General features: G+C 43.3%; 1 protein-coding gene across 1 annotated transcript in view; it reads right to left on the minus strand.

Annotated features, from left to right (window-relative positions):
* Positions 1–22,741, minus strand: part of TMEM255B (transmembrane protein 255B) — a gene marked incomplete at its 5' end in the record, with an annotated part of 75,185 nt that overhangs the window by 35,093 nt on the left and 17,351 nt on the right. The window contains one exon of the mRNA XM_082007702.1: positions 8,911–9,000. Within this exon, the coding sequence (XP_081863828.1) occupies positions 8,911–9,000 (90 nt within the window). The remainder of the gene's footprint in view (positions 1–8,910; positions 9,001–22,741) is intronic.

Raw genomic sequence — 22,741 nt, forward strand, 5'->3', positions numbered from 1 at the left:
CTGCTGGGCACCCCTGCTGCAATTCTTGACCGAGTGTCTGTCATCTGCACAAGAAGCTTCAAAGATGGGAAGAGGATCGACATTCTCGGCCATTGCACGTGCAACCACCAGACAGTGCCATCAATTCTCGAGCCCAAGTCCTGGGGAAGCAGCAGGGAGCCTACAGCTCGCTGCTGGGTGGGCGTCCCTGCCTGGGGTCCTGCGTTTACAGCAGAAATCATCAAATCTTCACGGCATTTCAGACTGTATTTCTCTGACTAACGTCGCAAGCTGAGGTCTCATAATGCTTGATTGTTTCTGCCATCACTGGATTCACCACTTCTAACCTGGCTCAATGCTGGCTTTAAGCTGAGCCAAGTGAATGCTGCAGCCCCAAGACCTGGTCCTGCCTTCCCTCCAGCTCCTACCTATATCTCCCTGCCGCTCGCCTTGAGCTGGCACTGACAGTTGTCCGTCTGTCTGCCTGAGATAAACTGGATGGGGCAATCCTGCTGGGAGCCAGCCTAGCGGGGGCAAAGCACAAGAAGGAGTGAGTTTTGCCTTTGGTTGGCCCCTCAGCAGGTTCCTGCGCCTTAGTACAAGAGGCAGAAATGTGAAACCAGGGGAAGGATGGTGCCGCTTTTTGACAGCCACCCTTATTTAAAACCTCATCATTTTTTTTTACTGGGGACAGCCGACCTGTACTCTGTAACCCATAAACCACAGTGCTACAGCAGCTTCCCTGCTCTCCTCAGGAGCTTCTCTCCTTGGGAGGTAAGCTAGAGCACCGAATGCCATGGTGATTTTGCAGCTTCTAAGCCTAAAGGTATGAACTGGCACATACCTAAGAGTATTTTACACATGCCTTCTGTGAGAAAAAAGCAGCACTGAACTCCCTGATCTGGTTTCTGTGGCACAGAAAGGTACAATGAAAACCAGCTCTGATCTAAATCCTTTGACAAGCTGAAGGAACCAAAACCCACACCCACTCATGTTATTTTCTGCCAGAGCTGGCTGGGACTGCAGTTTTAGAATGTAGTTATTTGTTCACTGGATAGGGGCTGCCATCTTGATATTACTTAGTTCAGCAGCTTTGAGGTCTACCAACCAGAACCCAAGTCACATCAGCACCCCCCAGGTGAAAGACTCCATTTTCCCATTGTCAGGTCTCCATGCCTCCCAGAAAGTAAATTACTAAACAGTATTTTGAGTAAACATATATGAAAAGAAGATAAATATCTGAAGTTTACTTCCTAAACTCACAGATCTGCAGGCAATTACCCAGCTGATGCGACTCAACAGTCCACACGCTGCACTTAAACTATCTGGGTGAAGAGCCCATGCTTGGGGTAGGAGTTGTAGTGTCCTCCGGTTCAGCTACAGGTTCATTTCAGGGCTTAGTGCCTGATGGTATGTTCCATTTTAATTAATTCCTTAAGCCACCACTATCAAAAGGAAGAAACTAGATCAGCTGAGAACGAAATTAAATCAATGTGACACAGAAAGTGGTTTTGCAGAAGAGGAGAGGAATCCAAGGGACAAATTAACACTGCCTGGTTTGATGTGCATTTTAGATCTCATGATGGAAAAGCAGCTCTGCTTTTCCATAGCACCCTCCTTTTCCTTATACACATATCCCTCTAACATCTACATGAGTTTTGATAACTTCCGTCATCAGTGTAAAGCTGGCAAATAGTCTATAAAAGAGTGCAAAATGGGAGCCCAGGACTGGAGCCTGACTCTTTTTCCATTCCAATTCTCGCACATCTGAAATGTTGAGAACAGCTTGTGTGAATCTGCTATTGTAAATCAGAATCTCATGTGTTGTCTCTGCTTTTAGGCAGGATGGGAACTTGAATCTTTGCTTGAAGTGTCATGTCATGCCTAAGGCACCAAGAAGACTTTCCTCTATATAAATGCAGTCACATTAAAATGCTTCAGCTAGACACGATCACTTATCATGTGTATATACAATATATGATTTCAAAGCCACTGCAACACATTTTTGTCTCAGAGGCACTACAGTTGGATCTAGTCTTCTTCAGAATAACTCCTGTTAACAGAATTATCCCACATCACAAGAAACCAACAGATGGTCTCTTATTCTTCTCCCATTTCACTACTGTGATCCAAGGCAGTCTGTAGGAAGAATAAAAAAGTCCCCAGATCTCCATAACCAAAGCAACCATTAGTGTTTGTGCTTTCTAGTGAAGTTGAGCAAATCCCCACTGATCTTGAGTAGGATAATCTTATGGATAAATGGATTGCATCCTTTCTCTGGGCCAGTTTTCCCAATGCTTTCACATTCCACCACTTTCTCAGTTTCTTGTTTCTGGAGACTTAATAAATTCTTGAATGGATGAGGGTCTATTTGTATAAAAATAGAGGTCTGAAATCACAAAACAACAGAGGAAGATGCTCTTCTCTTCACGCTCTTATAACATGATTTCCCTTACCATAGTCCGTTTCAGGTTTATGTTCCTAATACAGTACTTTATCATAGTGTTTTCTCAAATTGCCAATAATAAAGTAATGAAGTAAGCCATGTTGTTGGCTACCTGTAAAAGCTAACCTGAAGTGCATCTGATTATTCTGCCAATTTGTCACATCACCATTCACAATGAGAAGTTGTAAGCAGCTTATAATCTTTCAAAGGGTCACCATCCATTACACTATCCAAGCCAGATAAAAACATGGAGGCTGCTTACAGGAGGCCTCTGATGACTATTTCAGAGGAACATCTTGGAAGCCCTTCTGTGATGCTTTAGCTACCCAGCCATTGGTGGAGCTTTTCACTGGACCTTACAGCTCGCCATGGCAGAGGAACCCGGCTCCAAGCACAAGGGGACAAGACAGTGTGTATGTGCAGCAGTTCAGATCCATGGATTTATGCTGTCCCTTCAATGCACAGCTTAAAATCAGATTCTCTTAAAAATCACTTCCTTTTAAAGCAAGTTTATGCCTGACCATAAACTGCATTAAAACAGAACTTCAGCTAAGAGGGTGTAGCAGTAATTAATGATAAGGTACATAAAGATCATCATCAAAGTCTTAGGCTTTATAAACACAGAAAATTCAGCCCAGTTCATGCTTAAAAGAAAGCCAAAAATGGTAATGAAATGGCAATTAATAAAGCATCCAAACTCTTTTATTCTTTTCTGTCGGTTATAGAAACTTAGAAAAGAAATCTAGTGCATCTTTAAAAATTGTTGAATCTGAATCTAAATTCTTTGACTGTATTCTCTTAGTTTTTGTACAGTGTCAATGTAAAATCCTTCATCTGAGCTGGAATTATCCTAGGCTGACTAGGTAGCAGCTTAGCAAAGAAAAAAATGGGTGTGTTTGTGGGCAAGTTGAACATACGTTAGCTGGGTGCTTTTGCAAAAGTGATGGCCAACTGCATACTGGGCTGCATTAGCAAACCATAACCAGTGGGCTGGAAGAAGTGATTATTCCTGTTTGCTGAATGCTCATGAGGCCACTTCTCAGTACGGTGTCCAATTTTAATCCCTCTCCAATATAAGAAAGACCTTGACAAATTACAGTATGACCAGTGGAGGGCCACTAAATGATCAGAAGACTGAAGGACAGGATGCACCAGGACGGGTTGCAGGTACTGGGCTTGTTCAATGAGGAGAAAGGAAGACTGAGGGGTATATTTATTGCTACATTGAACTACCTAAAAAATTGTTACAGAGAAGACAAAGTCAAAGAGGTGCGCAGAGAAAGGATAATGGCAACAGTCCCAAGTTGCAATTTCTCTGCTGTATCTTCTGGTGTTCTTATTGGTACTATCCCAAGATCTTCAGCTGTGCTTTTTCTTTTTAGTGGATACCCTCTAATAAATCTGTCTGTGAATTCCACTCAACAAGATCAAAAAGCAGTTCTTATCAAGCAGAGACGACTTCCCCTGCCTGAGCCCTTGGTTTCTGCCATAGTTTTCAGGCACGTCAGAGTCTCTTTTTATCCCATACTTCAGGAAAATGCGACTGGCCATGTGTCAGCACCAATGTTCTATGATTCCCAGCCAAGCATGTGAAATGACAATAGAAAGCATTTGTCCCCCCAGCTTAAAATATCTGCCCATGCTTTGGTTACCTGTTGTCTTCCTAACCTTCTCAGGAAGCTCTTGCAGGCAATTTCCCCACTTCATAACTGGCTTTCTTGCTGCTGGCTATTTTAGGTTCTGCCTGGGGGATACCTGGAAAGCTAAAGATCATGTGGCAATGGTCAAGGCTTGCAGTCACGGGTAGGAGTGTAGGAGGTACTGCAGAGAATGTGCATGTGAGGTGGGACGGGGGTCTCCCTGTGTGGTGAGAGGAGCCTGCTGAACGATCTCCGTTAGCTGTTGCACAGCTGGGCTATTCGCATCTGCTAAATAACAAAATGTCTCAAGCAAACACAAATGCAGATAATGGATTCCTGTGATCACCATATTTTTCTGAAATAACATCACTGTACATTAATTCCAGCTTTGATTTGTTTCATTTGATTCTGTCTTTTTTTTCCTTTTTTTCAAGGTGAAAAGTGCAGCTGAAGAGACCAATGGCAAAATTAACTTTACACAGTAAATTACATCTGCACTGGTTTTTAAATAAGCTACTGCTATTTTTAATTAAGCTACCTTTCCTTTAGTGTCCTTAGTTTTATAAGTGCTGTGCTCCAGAGCCTTCTATTAAGCAAAGTGTTTTAAAATGAGTCTTAAATAATTTAAATATCTCTTTTCTGAAATACATCCCTTTCCTGGAAGAAATTTTGTCAATTTTATGCCTTCTTGGGAAGAAAACAAAACAGAAAAAGTACTTCATTATTCTATTCACAGTTTTACAAGAGCAGGAGAAAATGTGCAACAATAAGTCTCCATTCCACAGCAGGCACACACTAAGGAAAATCTATAATAATGTGATTTGTTCTCTTCACATCCCTCCCAACTCAAATGAAGTTAAAAATAAAATGAAAACCAGGAGACGTTTCTTATTCCAAATTGATGTGAACGATGTTGTTTTTGTTGTCGGTCTGAAGCCTGCTGGCTTCAGCTAGTACTTCTCCCTCCAGGAGAAAAGGAACCTGGAGCCTTGGTATCCGCACCCTGATACTGGAGATGGAAAAGTGAACACTGCCCAACTCCTCCTCATGAAAACTTTATGGCTTTAGTGTAGACCTGGGCACCCACCCTGACATGCCAGGAGTTTGTCCTTTCCCTGAATGAAGGACAGTTTAGTCCCATTCTCCAGCAGTTATCCCCCAAAAGCAGTGGCCAACGTAGCAACAGCACAACACAGGTCTGAACACAACGGGTACTGGCCTGTGAGGAACGGATTGAACCTGGTGTTACAGCTTTCCCTGAAGGAAATTAGCTGTGACACAAAGGAGAGGTCACTCAGTAGCAATGATACCATAAGTCTGCATGACACACCTTCTTTTGGTAAGGCCCCACCGTTTCTGCAAACCAAATTAGGAGTGTACTTACACTACCACCCCTACAGATTTCCCCAGGTGTGTTAGTCGGAGAAATTAGGTGATGTACACCTTTATTTCACCTGATCCTATTAAGCTCCTTATTAGACAGAGGAGGAGAATGAGACTAAGCAAGTGTGACCATGTTGACATGCAAATTAGTTTTCCAACTAAATGGTACTACTAAGTATTTCTTTGTTCTGTAATACGTGAAGGAGACCAGAAGAGACAGATGTGGTAAAACTCAGCCCAAGTGTAAACAGCTGGAAATGGATTTCCATGAAGCATATCATGCCATGACTGAAGCAGCTTCATGTCATTGAGTTGTACATTTCCAGCACTCCACGGTATGGCTGGATGGTGACCAGCCCCTTCCAGTCTCCAGCTCTGAACAGTCATACACAGTCACTGAGTTAACCAGATACAGAACTGCACCCAAGATTGTAAGATGCTTTCTTCTTGGGTGAAGAAGACTTTGTGCCTCGGTGCTCTCTTATGACAACTCACTTTCAACAACGACACTTTCTCCCAGGAGAGCACTGCAAGGAACTGAATCACTTCTAGGCACGCCATGACAGCAAGCAATGCCATGCAGCTATTTATGCTACAATAAAGAGGAGGTGAATATAAACTCTAGGTATTACATATGAGATGCTGTTTCTTCAGATGTAAGAGTACAATAATATGCGAATATGATATTGTTGTTTGATTTCGATAGGAAGCAGTGTCGTTTCTAGAACAGCTACGTAACATCTCTGAAAGGAACTTGAAGACAAAAGAATGCAAACTGACAGAGGAAACACCTAGAAACATGATGGGGTGATGCCTGTCTCTGTGTTTGAGACTGAGCACGCATACTGTCCTCTGACACAATAACTCGCCTCAGAGATGGCAACGCCGAGTCTAACCTCAGCAGTGCAGTTATGAGGGGTAAGACTGTACAAGTGCCACCTGAACATTTTCTAATGATCACATTGAAGCAGGGCAAAAATAAGTCTGGTTCCTGGGAAATTAGGAGACAGGTCCAATATCTGAATAAGTGGCAATGGTTTTCTAGGGCACAACCCTGAATTTTCAGGAGCAGGAAACCTAGATAGGAATCTGCTCCCCTCCTCTTTTAAGCAGCTCCCATGGAAAGACTCCTTGGGCTCACACTAATCAGAGACAGAGTTATACCAGGTGTCATCCAGAGCAACAGCAGGGTGAATCCGAGTAAAAGCAGGCCACTTCAGCATCTGGCAGGGTCTGTTTAGCCCAAAACATGATTACAATCCAGACTGTTTATTCATGTTCAAATTGTATAATTCGGTTGTTTATACCAATAGATGTCTCCTTCTTTGTGCAATGCACGTGGGGTTCTGAAGCCCACATTTGGTTTGAAGTCCTCTTCAATAACAGTAAAAACCAAATCAGTTTACAGCTTTATGCTCCAAGTGATCCAAAGCCTAATTATTCTGATGCATTTGCTAACAGAAAATTGAGTATAGTTCTACTGATGCCAGGGGTGTCATGGGGCCCCACAATGAACATAAGCAGCAAGATGAACAGGCCCATGATATTTCATAGCAGTGAGGTAGTCATATACCCTCACCCTTGCAGCACACTACATCTGAGTTCTAGTGGCTATTAAAACATATAACTAATATTTCCTGATGCTTTTGGAAATCAAAGCTCAATTAAAAGATTCAGTTTAGATTGATTTTTAGGTATTCTATCACAAAAGACAGAACAGCAAAAAACATGTCTATCATGTAAACTGGCATATTCAAATCACAGAATCACAGAATCACAGAATCACTAAGGTTGGAAAGGACCTCCAAGATCATCAAGTCCAACCGCTAACCCGACACCACCATGCCCCCTAAACCATGTCCTGAAGCACCACATCCACACGTTTTTTGAACGCTTCCAGTGATGGTGACTCCACCACCTCCCTGGGCAGCCTGTTCCAATGCCTGACCACCCTCTCGGTGAAGAAATTTTTCCTAATATCCAATCTAAACCTCCCCTGGCGCAACTTGAGGCCATTTCATCTCGTCCTATCACCAGTTACTTGGGAGAAGAGACCAACACCCATATCACCACAACCCCCTTTCACGTAGTTGTAGAGAACGATGAGGTCTCCCCTCAGCCTCCTCTTCTCCAGACTGAACAACCCCAGTTCCCTCAGCCGCTCCTCATAAGACTTGTGCTCCAGACCCCTCACCAGCTTCGTTGCCCTTCTCTGGACACGCTCCAGCACCTCAACATCCTTCTTGTAGTGAGGGGCCCAAAACTGAACACAGTATTTGAGATGCAGCCTCACCAGTACCGAGTACAGGAGCACGATCACTTCCCTACTCCTGCTGGCCACACTATTTCTGATACAGGCCAGGATGCTGTTGGCCTTCTTGGCCACCTGGGCACACTGCTGGCTCATATTCAGCCGGCTGTCAGCCAGCACCCCAGGTCCTTTTGCACTGGGCAGCTCTCCAGCCACTCTTCCCCAAGCCTGTAGCGTTGCATGGGGTTGTTGTGGCCAAAGTGCAGGACCCAGCACTTGGCCTTATTAAACCTCATACAGTTGACCTCAGCCCATCAATCCAGCCTGTCCACATCCCTCTGCAGAGCCCTTCTACCCTCCAGCAGATCAACACTCCCACGCAATGACCCCAGAACTCTGTCCCTCTTGTTCTTCTATTGATCCTTTTTGTCTAATATTTTGATTTGAACTGTGAGAGTCAAAATAAAAAAAGCTTTGTTCTAAGTTTGTCTCCTGCTTACAGAAGAAGGTCATGAGAAAGATTCCTAGGCAATCATAGACAGTAATGAACTACTAGTAACACTGCTGCTATAAAATGTGAAGCAGAGATGGCAATAGGTTTGAGGGAAGAAGGAGGACTGGGTTTTGAAGACACATTGGAAATACCAGCTGCTCTGGTTAAATGACACACCCTTTGACAGCAGGCAGACGGTGAATCTTGGGCTGTCACTCAGTAGGTTCCCGCTTCACACCACCTCTAACCAAAGCCTGCCACTTCCTCTGCTGTCTTTGCTCCAACAAAACGCTCCCTTTGTGCTGTTGCAATCCGCTTCCCTGTAAAGATCCCATGGGGACTTGTGGTGCTCGTCACCACCTGGTGTGTTCCAGTTCCGGACCATTGCCTTTGTGCAAAAGGAAATAAATGCTGGTGGTGGCTGAAGTGTCTTCCCTTTCCTAAGCAGGTAGACATTTTAGCACACTTGTCATTACATCATTTTACATCACCTCTGTATTTGGGACTCCCTGAGCGATGAATAAGCAGTTGGCACCATCTCTGGGTATTGGCATGATGGGCTTTCCTGTTGATTTTTTGCCAAAAGACATTTCTCCAACAAGGAGAACTATCAAAAAACTTAATATGATGCTAGACATAAAACAAAAGAAAATGCTTTCCTGTTAGAAATTACATAAGTAATCCAAAATGAAAGATGACAGAAAATCACTGTACTTACTATGTGTCGTGCTGCAAACACTCCATCAACTATTGCACAACAGAATGCTGCTACCACGCCAAAGCTGATAAACACGATGGAGGCTACTAACTGAGAAGAGAAAAAACAGATTGAGTAATGTTTTCAATATAACTCTTTAAGTAAAACAATCGCACTAATTTTTCTACTATTCTTAAACAACGTTTCCTGCTGCTGTAATTCACTTTAGATCAGTGTTGCAAGATGCCAGTCATGCAGTAGAAAAAAGGCAGAAGTTCTTGATGCTGCGTTGACATACCCTCAAGTCTACTAGAAAAGCTTAAATCTTTCTAGAGAAAATTAAGTCAGCTGTAAGAGTTATTAATTCAATGGTGATTTCTTCTAAACTTATTAAATAAAACAGCAGTGGTGTCCATAGGGAGCATGGCAAAAAGCCATATTCCTGTTGGCTCACATCAACCTCAGGAGCTTTATTACAGTGGTAGTAGTTCACACATACAAATGAAGACATTGTAGTAAGTTAAGAAAAAGCCTGTGAACTCTCAGAAAGCTTTTATCATCCCAAATAGCTTATGATAATTTATGGCACAACAAAATCAGACACTCATAGGACTAGTACCTCTGGAAGTGCTGGGATGTGCTGCCTTGGCCCCTGCCCTTTTTTGGGGCTCCCAGCCTGCCCCTCAGTCTCATAGTGGGCACAGCAGAGAACAGCAGAGTTCAGTACATGTCCCAGCTGCAGCACAGACAGCATACTGTCTTTGATAGCCTACCAGCCATAGTTTCAGACCTCATTTTACCTCCCAAGCTGCTTCATTCATTAAGCATTATCAATTCTTTATCAACGGGACTGCGGATGGAGTAACGCTAGAGCACTGCTCTAGCAGAAGTGGTGGTTTCGGGGGGAAAAGGCTGTGCAGGTTAGGTGTGCTGAGTCCCCCGCTAGCCGTGCTCACTTTATCTCCAAGGACAACTACAGCTGCAGCTCTAGCAGCAACTGCAGGGCTAGCACAAGCCCAGAGATGGCAATTATACTCCCCAATTCACTCTGAAGAGAGCAATAGGACTTGGAAAGGCTGAGCACTGGTATGCGTCTCCATCAGAGACCAGTCAGTGTCCTATTAGCACATGCTCTTGAGAAGGCACTGGCTTGTTTGGAGGGCACGTCTGAAGGATGCAGTGCTGTGAGCGAGGCGAGATGGAGTCCTGAAAGAGAAACCCTGTGTACACCGGGCAAGGCCCTCCTCTTGGACTCATTAACCACAACGCCATCAGATTAGGGAGAGATGCCGTCACTCCCTCGTCTGTCAGATTAGAGGGTTTTGTGACTTTGAGGACTCTGCACCTTGAGTTTGGATGAGGGGGTACCTGCAGGGTGTAAGATGTACCTAACGTGCATTCTCTGGCTATGTTTTTAATATAATTTAATGTACATCTCTCCTGTCTCTGGCATTTCTTACGCAAAGTCACAAGAGGAACCCTTTGAAACATCCTATATTATAGGTTAAGTTTAATTTACAACAGTATTGAGTTATAGTTAATAAATGCAACAATTAAAAAACTCCCTTGAAAACTGACAGAACAGTGCCCTTAACTGATAGAATGCATGGGCCAGGGTTTCAGCTAAGAATTTGGAACCTCTTTGTTATTTACCAGTCATTAATTGCTCTTTCACATGTATTTCAGAAATGCCCAGATACAGAATACCAAAACTGCATCCATACAGTTCATATAGCCCTTTTGCTTGTACAAAATTCATATCTGCATTACCTAAATACTGTTATTACATGTGTAAAATTTGTAATGTATCACAAAACCACTTGAAAAATGGACTCTTTAGCTTATGTTAGCCTAAGAACAGTACAATGTCAATAGTGTCAGCAGGGGACACAGCACTGGTGACTTCCTCAAAAAAATGCGTATTAGGCAGGTAAGAAATTACAGCCTTATAAACACATAGCATTGGATACACAGGTCAAAGCAATATCAAACATTTGGAAATAAGAGCGCTCAGTGAATCAGTAAAAAGTACAACTTAAAAACAGAAGAATCACAGCTTTCAAATGCTTTCTGATACATTCTCTTAATCTCTCATTAGGTCATGGCTCTTAGATCATGTAACCAGAGGTGAGCCAGCACTGCCACAGGGATTGCTGTGTAATCTGAATCCTCAGCACTGGGAGGAAAGGGGGATGCAGAAGTGGCTGGGTACTGGCTGATCTTGGGAACCTGCTGCATTCCCCCTGCAGCCAGCTCCATCCTGCCCTAAGGAGGCAGAAACGCTAAGAGAGCACTGTTGGCTGCATCACCCTTCAACTTGCGCTATCCCTCGGCTCTCCAGTATGGCAGGTCATGTCTCACGAATCTGGTTGTCTAAAGATCTTGGCATGCAACTCATCAGATCAAGAAGGCTGTGGGCTTCTTGTAGAGAGCTATTATCGTTGCAGACCAGTGGGCTGTGCTGCCCTGTGGCAGCTGCATTTGCTAGAGACCCTGATCTCTTTATTTGAAAAAGCAGCAGTGTTTAAAAGTTCTGATTAAGTCATTATTGTCTGATACTTCTCTCTTGCTTTTCAAGTCATAGCAGTCAATCAAATAATTAGTGGGCTTAGCCAGGTGTTTCCAAATTGCCTGAGCTCAGGACTAATTTACTGGAAGCTGACCTCAAAGTGGCTTTTCATTTCACACATGAGCAACTTATTGATGATCTACAATCCCCAAACCAACATTTTCTGCTCATGGAGGTAGCTTAAATGAACTGATGAGTTCAGTTTCACCATATAGCTATAAGAGACTGCATATAAAGGTGCACAGTAAATTGTAGTATAGACAGGAGCTACGGAGTTGGCTTTGCACTCCTCAGTCATGTTGGTGAGCATCTACCCATTCAAGAAGTTGCATGCAAGTCAAAGGTTGCCAGCCAGAGTCTGCTCCTCTTATCCATGCCTACTAGCAACTACTTTGGTGACTGTTCCCTTTGAAATTAAGAGGACCATTTCTTGACTGAAGTAATACTTCTTACAATGCCGAAGTGGCAGAATGTGACACTCAGACGTTCTTATGACTTAAATCAACTTCTCTACGTATTAGAATGATAAAAGAAGTAATAATACAAAGAAGTCCTTAAAATAAAATTACAGACGTATTCTCTCTCAAACCTCCCATTGCTTATTGAGAATGTGAGAAACACATAAACGAAGTACAAAATTAATTACTTCCAAAAATTGCAGCAAATACAGCCAAATGAAGAGCTGTTGTAAATTCAAAAGCTAATTTTCCCAAGTGGCAGGTGATTGCTGGAGTTGTGAGTTCACGAGCCTAGCACTGTCAAGAAAGAAAAGCTGTGCAGTTCATTTAAATATAGAGAATTTTTGTTGATAGGTAAAAGAAATAGCACTTTAAAAAAAATAAATACTAATCCATCCCATCATCTCACGTCCATTTTTAGCAGCAGTATGTTTTGTCACAAAGCTATTCATTATTTATAGCAACATATTGTAACAGTTATTCAGAAAACAGTTTTGCTCTTGCTGTTCCATTGCTCTGCAGCCAGGCTTCTCTACAGCTGGTATTATCAGAACATACTCATGGTTCTGGTACAGAATACAAAAATTTAGCAATTTACAAGGGAACTACGAAGCCAGTTATTAAACAGTGCAAACTGTACTGTGTGGGTCTAACAATCAAAACCAAAAGCCAATTGTTTAACGGAAGTATTTTAGCAAAAAGAGCAAAACAGAACTTAGAATTAGGGACTTTTGCAGATAGTATTAACTGAAGAGCCGTTACCTTCAGTCATGTCACAGAAACAAGAAAACACTCAAAAATGGAAAACTAGTGAAAGGCTGGACCACTAAATTCCTGCGTGCTGCCTTTTACTGCAGAATTCACCCGCCTTAGGAGCTCTTGTCCTTCGGCAGGCGTACGGCACCGCTGGCGGCACCGTGCCACCCTCCCTGCAGGCGAGCCTCACCGGTGCCAGGGGCCACCCCATGGCCACAGCAGCTGGCCACGGTCGCTGGTCAGCTGTCAGAGATGCACCTAGCACAGATACTTGGCCATCAACAGTCTCCCACAACGATTCCCAGGCATGGTTTTGGAGTTAAGAGTTGGCCACAGACCAGACCCGACGGGGAGTTTGATGCCGCAACCCCGGCGGCCGCCGTGCTCTCATGCAGCCACCACGCCTCAGGTCCCCGGGGGCTTGGTGCGCTGAATCACACGCTGCTGGCGCCGCGTCCCCACCGTGTGACACGCGGAGACGCGCAGCCAACGTTTGCCAGCAGGCGCGGAAGGCCACGCCGCTCCCCAGCGCGCGGAGCCGCACCTCGCTGGCTGTTTCCAGCGTCCCTGCGGAACACTGCTGGGATGCTCCCTCGGCTCCAGGTCTCTGCTCTCACACATAACCTGGTCTCCTCACGGCTCTCATTTAGCCCTTACCCGCCTTCAGTCAGACAGCACAACTGCTCAGATAGCGACAGCCACGCTAGCACCAGATGCTGTGTGAGATGCCTCATTCTCTCGACTTAGACGAAGCAGACCAGAGACTTTGGAAAACACATGCATTTTTGTTTAGATGCAAGTTACATTATATCTAACAGGCTCACTTTGCTCATGCTAAATGGCTACTTTCACATTGCACAGCCTCCGATGTCTCCAACCATTTTACTGTTCATCAAGTCTCTCCGGTATTTTTTTCCCGGCAGACGAAGAAACACAATTACCCTCATCAATGTAAATTGAGAAACACTGTCATCCAATACCTTTTGCTCTGGAAAGTGAAGGCTTTGCAACAGGCTGTGTAAATGTTATGCCACAGGTTCGTAAAGCCCTTTTTATCCCCATGCAGGTTCAAGCAAATGTATTTGGAAAAGAAATCCACAGGGCAGTTTGTTGTAGGTTGCCCCTAACACTACATTCCCCAAAACACAGTTTAATTCTGTAGGCCTTTTTACTGGTTTAACTTCCCTATGTATCCAAGCTCAGAACTTAATATAGGCTTAAATAAATCTGCTACCCTTTTTCAGTGTGCTGAGGATGAGGATGTAAGAGCTGAAGTTTACAAAAACTATATCACAAATCCAAAACAGAGGATGGCTTTCCACCTCGGCACAATGTCAACCAGGAGCATCTGTTACCGTGGCACCTCAGCAGGGCTGTAGATTAATACCCCACAAAGCTAAGACAATTAAACTCATTGCATTGCATTTCAGATGCTGCTATCAACTAAACATTGCCTGTGTTGTGAGATGGGATGGTGTACAAAGTACTTTTAATTCTGAGTTATTTTTCTCTAATTTGGAAAGTTCTCTGCTGTTGTGGCCCCCTCCCCTCCCACCATGGCCACTCTCTTTCCGCTGCCCTTGGGACAGAAGTTTTGCTGCTGTGATGAAAATTAAGCTCAGGCAAGGCTTCTACTACATCGGTTTTCACAACTGGGATAATTAGGAGGTTTCTCACTACACCAGGTCATGTGCTTCACAATTTATGGCCTGCCAACCTATTCTTTCCAAAGGTTGGTTCTTCAGTAATCGCACTGCTGTAATTGAGGCTCTGCTGGAGGGCTGTCACACCACAGGAGACAGGAGTATGTCATGTTCGTTATTCACTGCCGCCAATTCCAGTCACAGCACTCGTTATAATGACACGTATTCGTAATGGTGAAAGACTTTTATGACTGCCCAACCTATGCCTGAAGAACTATTTCCTAAACTGGCTTCTGGGATGAAGGGGGGAAGAAAAAATAAGCACTAAACATCCCTTGGTTTTAAAGAAATCTACACTTCTATTCTTCAAACAGAATAAAAAGAACCAGGACTGCTACAAGACTTGCACTTAACCTCCAGGGTTCAGTACATGGGGCTCTGCAGCATTCCAGAGGCACACAAGTGTCCCAGGATAGTCACCCAGACCTCATGGCACGTCTGTGCTTACCTGAGCATGAGTTCAGAGACTGCCACATTTACTTGCTTTCCTGCCTGTCCAATTGATGCGAGCCTCTTTCTGCTGCCTTTCAAGTGCCATCATGAGGGCATTGAATCAAGGAATCTTCCTGTTGAATCTTCCTATTGCTCAGGAAGACAAGGACCGGGGCTGGGATCCCATAAAAACGTAACTTGCTTCTGAACGTAGCACAACTAATAATGTGGCCAATGCCCACAGCAGAAACCTGTATTACCAGGAAGGCCTCCAGACAGAGATGCTGCACACATGATGTTGACAGATGTTTAGAACAAGTCTTGCGTTTAGATCAAATGACCAAGTTAGAAACATGCAGCCTTTCCACAGTATCATCACTGCTGAATCCAGCCAGTCCAGTCATACGTTGCTGAATATTATCAGCAACAACACAGATCTTTGATTCGGATTTCCTTCCCTCTCACTGTGGTTAATGGCACCTCAGGGCACAGAACTGAGCCTGCATGACTGCTCACTGCCATCTGAAATGGCATCTTGCTTCTCCTGTCCTTAGTTGGGTTCCCTGCTGTCCAGCCTTCTCCCCCGCTCGCTCTCCCAAAGGGGTGCGTCCCCACATACCAGCTCCCGTGCTTGCCTGAATACGCAGCAAGCCAGGGCAACTCCTTCACTAGGCAGAAAACTATTTGTTCCCCCAAATGAGTTAAATCAGGGAACTGTGAGGAGAGATGAGCACTAGACCCAGTGCAAATGAGAGGGTGAGACCACGTGGCCAAGGCAGAAGGGAAGGAGGTAGAAGTGCTGGCAGCAGCTATTAGGTTGTCTCACCTATTTCATGTAATTTGCACTCCTAGGGATTATCAAAGTAGGAAGTAAGTTTTAGCTCTAATGAATAAATTATAAGAACTAGGTTTACTTTGATGTTTGTGGTCAAGGAGACTTTTGTTTTGCTGCCTGTGAAGAAGTCTGCTGTTTTCCAGCATCGTGTCAGGGATAATTAGGAAAAATAGTAACATGAAAAGGCCAGTTGGTTTAGCACAGGCAGGGGAGAGGTCCCATGAGAAATTTAAGCAACCTCACATGTATAAAAGGCAGAATTAATTAGATAAACAAATGTTGGGAAAGAAACCACATGAGAGGTGTCAGTTATTATGCCAAGGAGAAAAAACAAGATCAAAATCCACTTTCAAAATAAAGGTGGCATTTTCATTGAGAAAAACTCTCTTTTTTTCTTGCCCTAGATCCTGAAAGGGCAGAATGGTATAATTTGCAATATCTTTTGTTATGCCTTAGGTACTCACAGTTAATTTCTATCATATGTAGCCATAATTAATGCATATTGCTTTCTCTTTTTCCCTTCCAGTGGTGTTGACACTCAACTTTTGCAGATAGATCAAGCTACTCGCAAGGGACCACAGAAGTGCCCACGGTCAGGAAATACACAACAGGGCAACTTAACAGTCCCAGCTCTCCCCCAGCCCAAGAGGGCTTACACAGGAGAGTTGAGTAAGACAAGAAGGGGAGCACAGGCATCTGAGCCTGCTTACTCCAGCTCCTCTGGGCACACACAGAGATCTTCAGGACAGGGACTGTTTCTTTACTGGTCAGGTAAACAGACTTCTTGAGTTATTGGGAACTTCATTTGCGCCATTTGCTGTGGGGGTGAAATTAGCATCTGATCGTATCAACACATGCCCAGGGTTGTGTGATAGGTGTGCTGGGTCCCACAACAGGAGGTGGCTCACAGCCAAGCTGCCATGGAGGAATGTACATAACGATACAGCGTGTGCTGGCTGCCACACAGGCCATTGTCTCTGCCAGCTCTGGGGCATCTCTCACCGGACACAGCTCATCAACCCACCTCCACACAATAACCAGCGCCCAGGCCCTCACGGGCAGGGGAGAGGCAGCAGTGCCACGCTGCATGGTGGGAAGCACGAGGTGGTGACCAGCAGGCTGCATGTTCCTCTCAGTACCTGAGGCTCGAAGGAGCTCTGCAAATTAACCAGTGTCCATATAGTGTTCTCCCTACATGCATAATATCGCATAACTGTCTGTACATATTTAGAACTACACTTACCTGCGTCAATGGGCAGTATTGATGCTCTCTGCTCTTCTCTCTGTTTCTAGTATTAGCACTGGATTCTCTGCTGCAGATACTCTACTATGCATATCTCCGTACAGGTTCAATGATTTCTTCCCAGCAAATTTCCCTGCGAGCTTTGACTAACTAAATGTTTAGCTGGCTTTAGTTCAGTCTCCTTTGCCTACATCTTTTCGAGACAAATATTTTCTTGAGGAGAAGCACAGGAAAACCCATCTCAACTTCTTCTATCACTTTTGGCTTTCTTAATAGTTTTCACAATCCAGCATCCTGTTCCAGAAGCATCCATCTATTATTACTTCTGCCTCCATCAGCATGTGCATTACCGTCTCCCTGCCTCTATTAACCTTAAATTCTCATTTTTATTTCAAAATTGTGGAACTCTCCTTTATGGCCTCTTCACCTACTGCTTTGTCCAATAGGGACATAATGATATCACCCTATACGCATCAGCCACTCCCAAGCAGCCATCTTTGCTTGCCATTTCTCTTTAGGACATGAAAGCCTAAAATTCAAACCTGCTCCTTAGTACCCTTGTTGTCAAGCTCCTCACAAGGCTTCCCCAGCTACCCAGGCACAGAGCATCTCCCCCATCCTCCTTCCCCGCTCCCTGCCTGCTAGCAGCCGCTGTGCCGTTCTCGCAAGTGTTGAATACAGCTGCTTAACTCTTCTGCAACTCCAGTCATCTAGAAAAGTGGCATGGAAACATTCTGCCTTAACATTGTACTGTCCAAATAAAAACCTTGTATGTTAAGTCTGATAGTTCCCTAGTCTAGCGCTCTGAGTTGATTTCACCCTCTAGAAATGCTCTCTTGAGCGTTAATCCTTAATTCATACCAGTCCACTTTGCACTACTCCTTCTGTAATTTATCTTCTCTTTTCTTCTAACCTGTTAAAGCATTTGAAGGTACAGTTTCTATGAAAGATGCTACATGAAATAAAGATTAATTTTCCTGTATTTTTATCTTCAAGCAATGAAAGAATGGCAGGAATTAAATCAATAGCCATTATGAAACATGAAACAAAGTTACTGAGAAGGGTTACCTGATTAATATATTCTTTCTCCTCTCATAACCTAATATTAGCTACAAAACCAGACCTAAAACAGCCAGGAAATTATTTCAAATTGTTTTATCAGCAAATCTTTACTATAATGACCAACCTACTGAATGAAATAACCTATATGAAGCAGTTCCTGTGCACTTAGACTTCAAAACTGGAGTCACTGTTACATTGCAATCAGATAATTAATTTGATATATGTGTAAATGAACACATATTAAATTCAAGGTAATTCATTCACTGATTAGTAAGTGCTTGTCCTGCCTCAGTTAAAATTATCACCACTGATCATGCACTGTCAGGACCCCTGCAAGTTTGGGAGACTCCCAGCTACTGGAGTCTAGCAGATACTATTAAAACCATGTTGGAAGAAAGACAGAACTCTAGGTTCACCTTTTCCAAGACAGGAGGCAACCTAAAAATGTCCCTTCTTTTTCATTTCCTGGGACAGGGTTAGTTTTATTATTGGTGCTCTTTTAAGCCCTCACACTAAGACCCCTGTTCATATCCCAGTAACTATCACCACACCGTTGCTGATTTCTTCTAGCAGCATCACGTCTCAGCTTCGCTCCGCTCGTTCAAAGAGCGCTGCTGCATTTTCTCCCTCGACTGTGCTGACACAGCCACCCTCTCCAGTCTGAGCAAGGGCAATACATATGCTCTGCTCCACCCATGTTTCAGCTGCTTTTAAAGAGGTTCGTTTGAAGAGCGGGTCTACCTTTCTTTCAGCCCGTTAAATAGGGTGCTGACCATATGATCAAGCCCCTTCCCCCTGTTTCAGCTCCTTCCTGGCAGGCAGAGGGGCCCTGAGGCTTCCCATGGCAGTTCTGACGCTGTGTGCTTCTACAGGCAACACTGCTCCCCGGCCACCTTCTCCTGGTTTTGTGAGTCTCCCTACTCCAAACTCATTTTCAGAATCAGAGTTGGCACCCCCAGATTATTCCTTTGTTTCAAGGGCTGTCTTATGGCAACGTACTTTTTCATTCATTTTCATCTTTTTACATCTGTATGGTTTTTAGGTTTTTCTTTCACAGGGGTGTGTTGCTGTAGTCTATGGTAAACCACATGAACTGACTCCAGATGACTTCTGAGACCAAAATTATTGGAGCATTTGGTATTATATCCTCATGAGTTGATTCATTTGTGAAGATAAAAATATAGGCTGGGGGATACCAAAACCAGGAACAGCACACCTTCACAAAGCAGATGGGTCTGTATTCAGGAATCAGCTGGGCTCTGCTCAGTAGAAGTACAGGTTGTGAAGCCTCAGTACGTATTTGTGGAAGGGGAATGTTGCAGTGCTCCACCTGAAGTGAAGCCGTAGTTCTTACCCGTGCTGCTGGGTGGTACCAAGAGTGCTGTTTTCTATGTGGTGAAGTGGCTAAGAAAATTCTCCTAAGGGGTAGATTTCATCATACATAACTCCAGCTACTTAAAATATAAGTATTTGTCCTAGGTGGTTATCTGTGCTCCTCTGCAGTCAACGGAGAGCCACACACTTCCAGACACCTTCTACACCTACTGTAGAACGGGATGAATTACCTGCTGATGGTAACTGTCTTTTTTCCCACTGGCTAGATGAGGAGGTATCTGTGCTGCCAAATACAGCATCTTGACAATACTTCTTTCATTCCCTTGATGCTGGCTGCTCTGAGACTTCCTTTTCTGTTCACTTCAGTACTTTCCCTCAGTCACTTGCCCAGGACTTGCCAGGGAGGGAGGGGAGTAATGTGGAAGGAGAGAGGATGCCTGAGATTTGATGAAGATGGGGTGATGTTATACAAAGAAGAAAAAAAAAAAATCAGCTGGATTTCACAGCTGGAGAAATGCTAATGGTTTTGGAACCAGCCTAAGCAAGCCTTAGTCCAGTAAGCACTTCAAACTGGTAAGAATTCCCCTTTGCAAACATCGGCAAAAGTACTTCTCTAAGAACGGTTAAAAATGATTACAGATTTAAGGACAACAAATACAGTCAAGCAGCAAAAACTAAATACAGCATTAAAAGGAAAGAAGACAAAAATGAAACATAAATTTAGATTCACTGATAAGCACTGCTGACATTAGAGGAATCCATCACATACTTCCTTTCATGGACGCTCTTTTATTGATTAAACAAGCTCATTTCATCACTTAAACAGAGGCAGCTGTTCAGAGCAGTTTGAGAACAATAAACTAGAAATAAATAGCATACCATGTGTCATAAAAGTTTATGCTTCCTGGTAAAAAACGGTGGAATTGACATAGATCAAGACTTCTGCAGCTGACAGTGTTTTAGCAGCAGGAACTTTTTTTGCAGCAAAGCCTGTCAGTGTCTACACTGAAATCCTCTCCCACGTTACAGTGACTGTGTTGGATTCTCAAGACACAAAATGCAGAAATGCATTGCAATTAAATTACAAGCTTTCATGTAGTGAAGTTCTACCTGAAGAGTGTGGAAGATTGTATTTGGCCAACAAGGATATTCATCCATTAAAATTGATCTCATTCTTCAAAAAGAGGATTGGAAACTGCCTGTCCTTTTCATAGGGTACACCCCACCTCACCTTCTCCACCAGGCACACACGAGCACTTATCCCAGATTCCTTACCTGGTTCTGCTTGCCAGGGAGAGTAATCGATTCCTTTACTGTTCCACAAACACATTTCATGGGTCGTAAAGTTTACTTTTGTTTTCAGCTGTGTGACAGCAATGCTTTCATTACATAAACAGCACAAGAAAACAAACTGGCAGTTAAAAAGTGTCCTATTATGCACTTAATTTTGTGTGCTGTTTCCAAGCACAGATCTTAAAGGAACCACATCCCAAAAGACTTCTGCTTAATAGGACGGGAGGATTGAAACTGAATTGGTGGCTTGAGTGGCTGACTCAAAAGAATAGTGCCAGCCTTCAAATATTGCAGTGTTGAAAATAAGCTGTGCTGGTTGATGCATATATTCATACATATATATATATATATATGTGTGTGTGTGTATCTCCCTTCTATTTTTATAGAATTTAAGCTTCCAGAAGCAAACTGAAGGCATTCTGGTTGCCAAGAAAGCTCTCCAAATAGAAGCCAAAGTCTCTCTTTCCCAAATTTTTCCCTTTGTAATAAATTTTCCATTTCTTTCTACCAATGATAACAGTGAAAACATGGAAGTTTCTTATCCAAGACTGAGCTAATGCTGTGTTGGGTCACAAGCTTGGGAACCTGGGGTGGGTAAGACCTGGGACTGGTACAACCAACAGACCAGCACAGGGTTGTATGAGAAGGAAAGAAATACTGTGCCAGGCTGCAGCTGGATGTACTTGGTGGCAACTCTCTTGGTACGTCAGGCACACACAGTCCTGGCGATGGAACAGAACGATTACTACAGACCTGACTGAACTTCCCATGGCAGCTTTACTAGCTAAACCACTTGGGCAGACACATCTATAAAGAGTGCAAAAAGCACTTTGCACAATAAAGACATAGTGTGAGTGGCATAGTGGCATAGCCTTTTTTGTCATTATGCCAGGTATTTGCCAGCACGTTGTCAGCCGTAAATACATATATATATGCGTGTGTGTGAACATTTATTACAAGTTTTATGTTATATGGTTATAATATCATAGTACATTTATGTATTATAATATTTACATATAAATAAATATTTGCATGAAATGCTGATGAATCTGCACTGGTAAAATCGGAAAGCACAGACCTGTAGATAAGTGACATGAAACATTGATCCATAAAGAACTAAGCAGAGGAGAGCCGAAACATCCCCCACACTTCCTTTGGTAATTCACACAGTGAAAGCATCTATTTTTGTCTTTGAGTCCCTGAATTTCAAAGTTCTCAAGACACTGTGGGGAAATTTATACTGTTTAACTTCAGGCACTTAACTAACTGACAGCACTTAGATGATGCTTTCATGGCACAGTGAGCTGATATAACACTTTATTCCTAGCAAAAGGGACAACTCCTGTTCCCTCCTCCCACAGACTCCCCTCTACTCTCAGCCATGCAGCCCAGTTACTTTTGCTATGTCTGATGCTCACTTGACTATGAACCTTTTAACTCTTTTAACTTTTTTAATCCCAGGGTAACTATTTTTGGCTGGGGTGATGAAGAGGAGAAGAAGGAGTCTGCAAGATAGAGAAAGAAGGAAAGGAGGGAAGAGGAGAAAGGAAGACCTCCTGTGTCAGTGGATATTTGTATTTATTATAAATCGGAAATCCTCACTTTAAATGCACAAGGTCAAAGAACTGCGTTAAAAAAATCCAATATTTTACTTGGTCCTTCATTCATGGAATACATCGTACTAATAACAGCAAAATGTCTCTCATAATATTATACTAACTAAAATAAATTCTAAATAACTTTGCAACTATTTACATTTTTATTGCCCGTAAAATTTTCTTCTTTTAATTTCACTTGCCTTCACTTTGGATAGTGCTTTCATACCCACAGACACACACCTGTCCTCCTCTTCTTCAGCTGAAATAACTGAGCCTTCGAAACTTCTCCAGTTATTCGTCTTGCTTCTACCCATGACTTTTTGCTGAATATTCTCCTGCATTACAGGGAATAACGCAGATTTCTCAGACCTACCATGGACAGACCACATTCAAAATCCTTCCCAAAAAAGGATTAAAAACGGGTCACAAAGCTGATTCCTGCCAAATAAGGCAGCTAATACCCAAGACTGCACCATGTTGACAGCATACAAGGACACCGGACAGTCTATGCATAGGCTGCTCTGCTCTAAACTCAAAACTGGGCAGAATTATAGTATGATATCTTTTG

Source organism: Phaethon aethereus (genome assembly GCF_964289735.1).
Source record: "Phaethon aethereus genome assembly, chromosome: 1".
NCBI lineage: Eukaryota > Metazoa > Chordata > Aves > Phaethontiformes > Phaethontidae > Phaethon > Phaethon aethereus.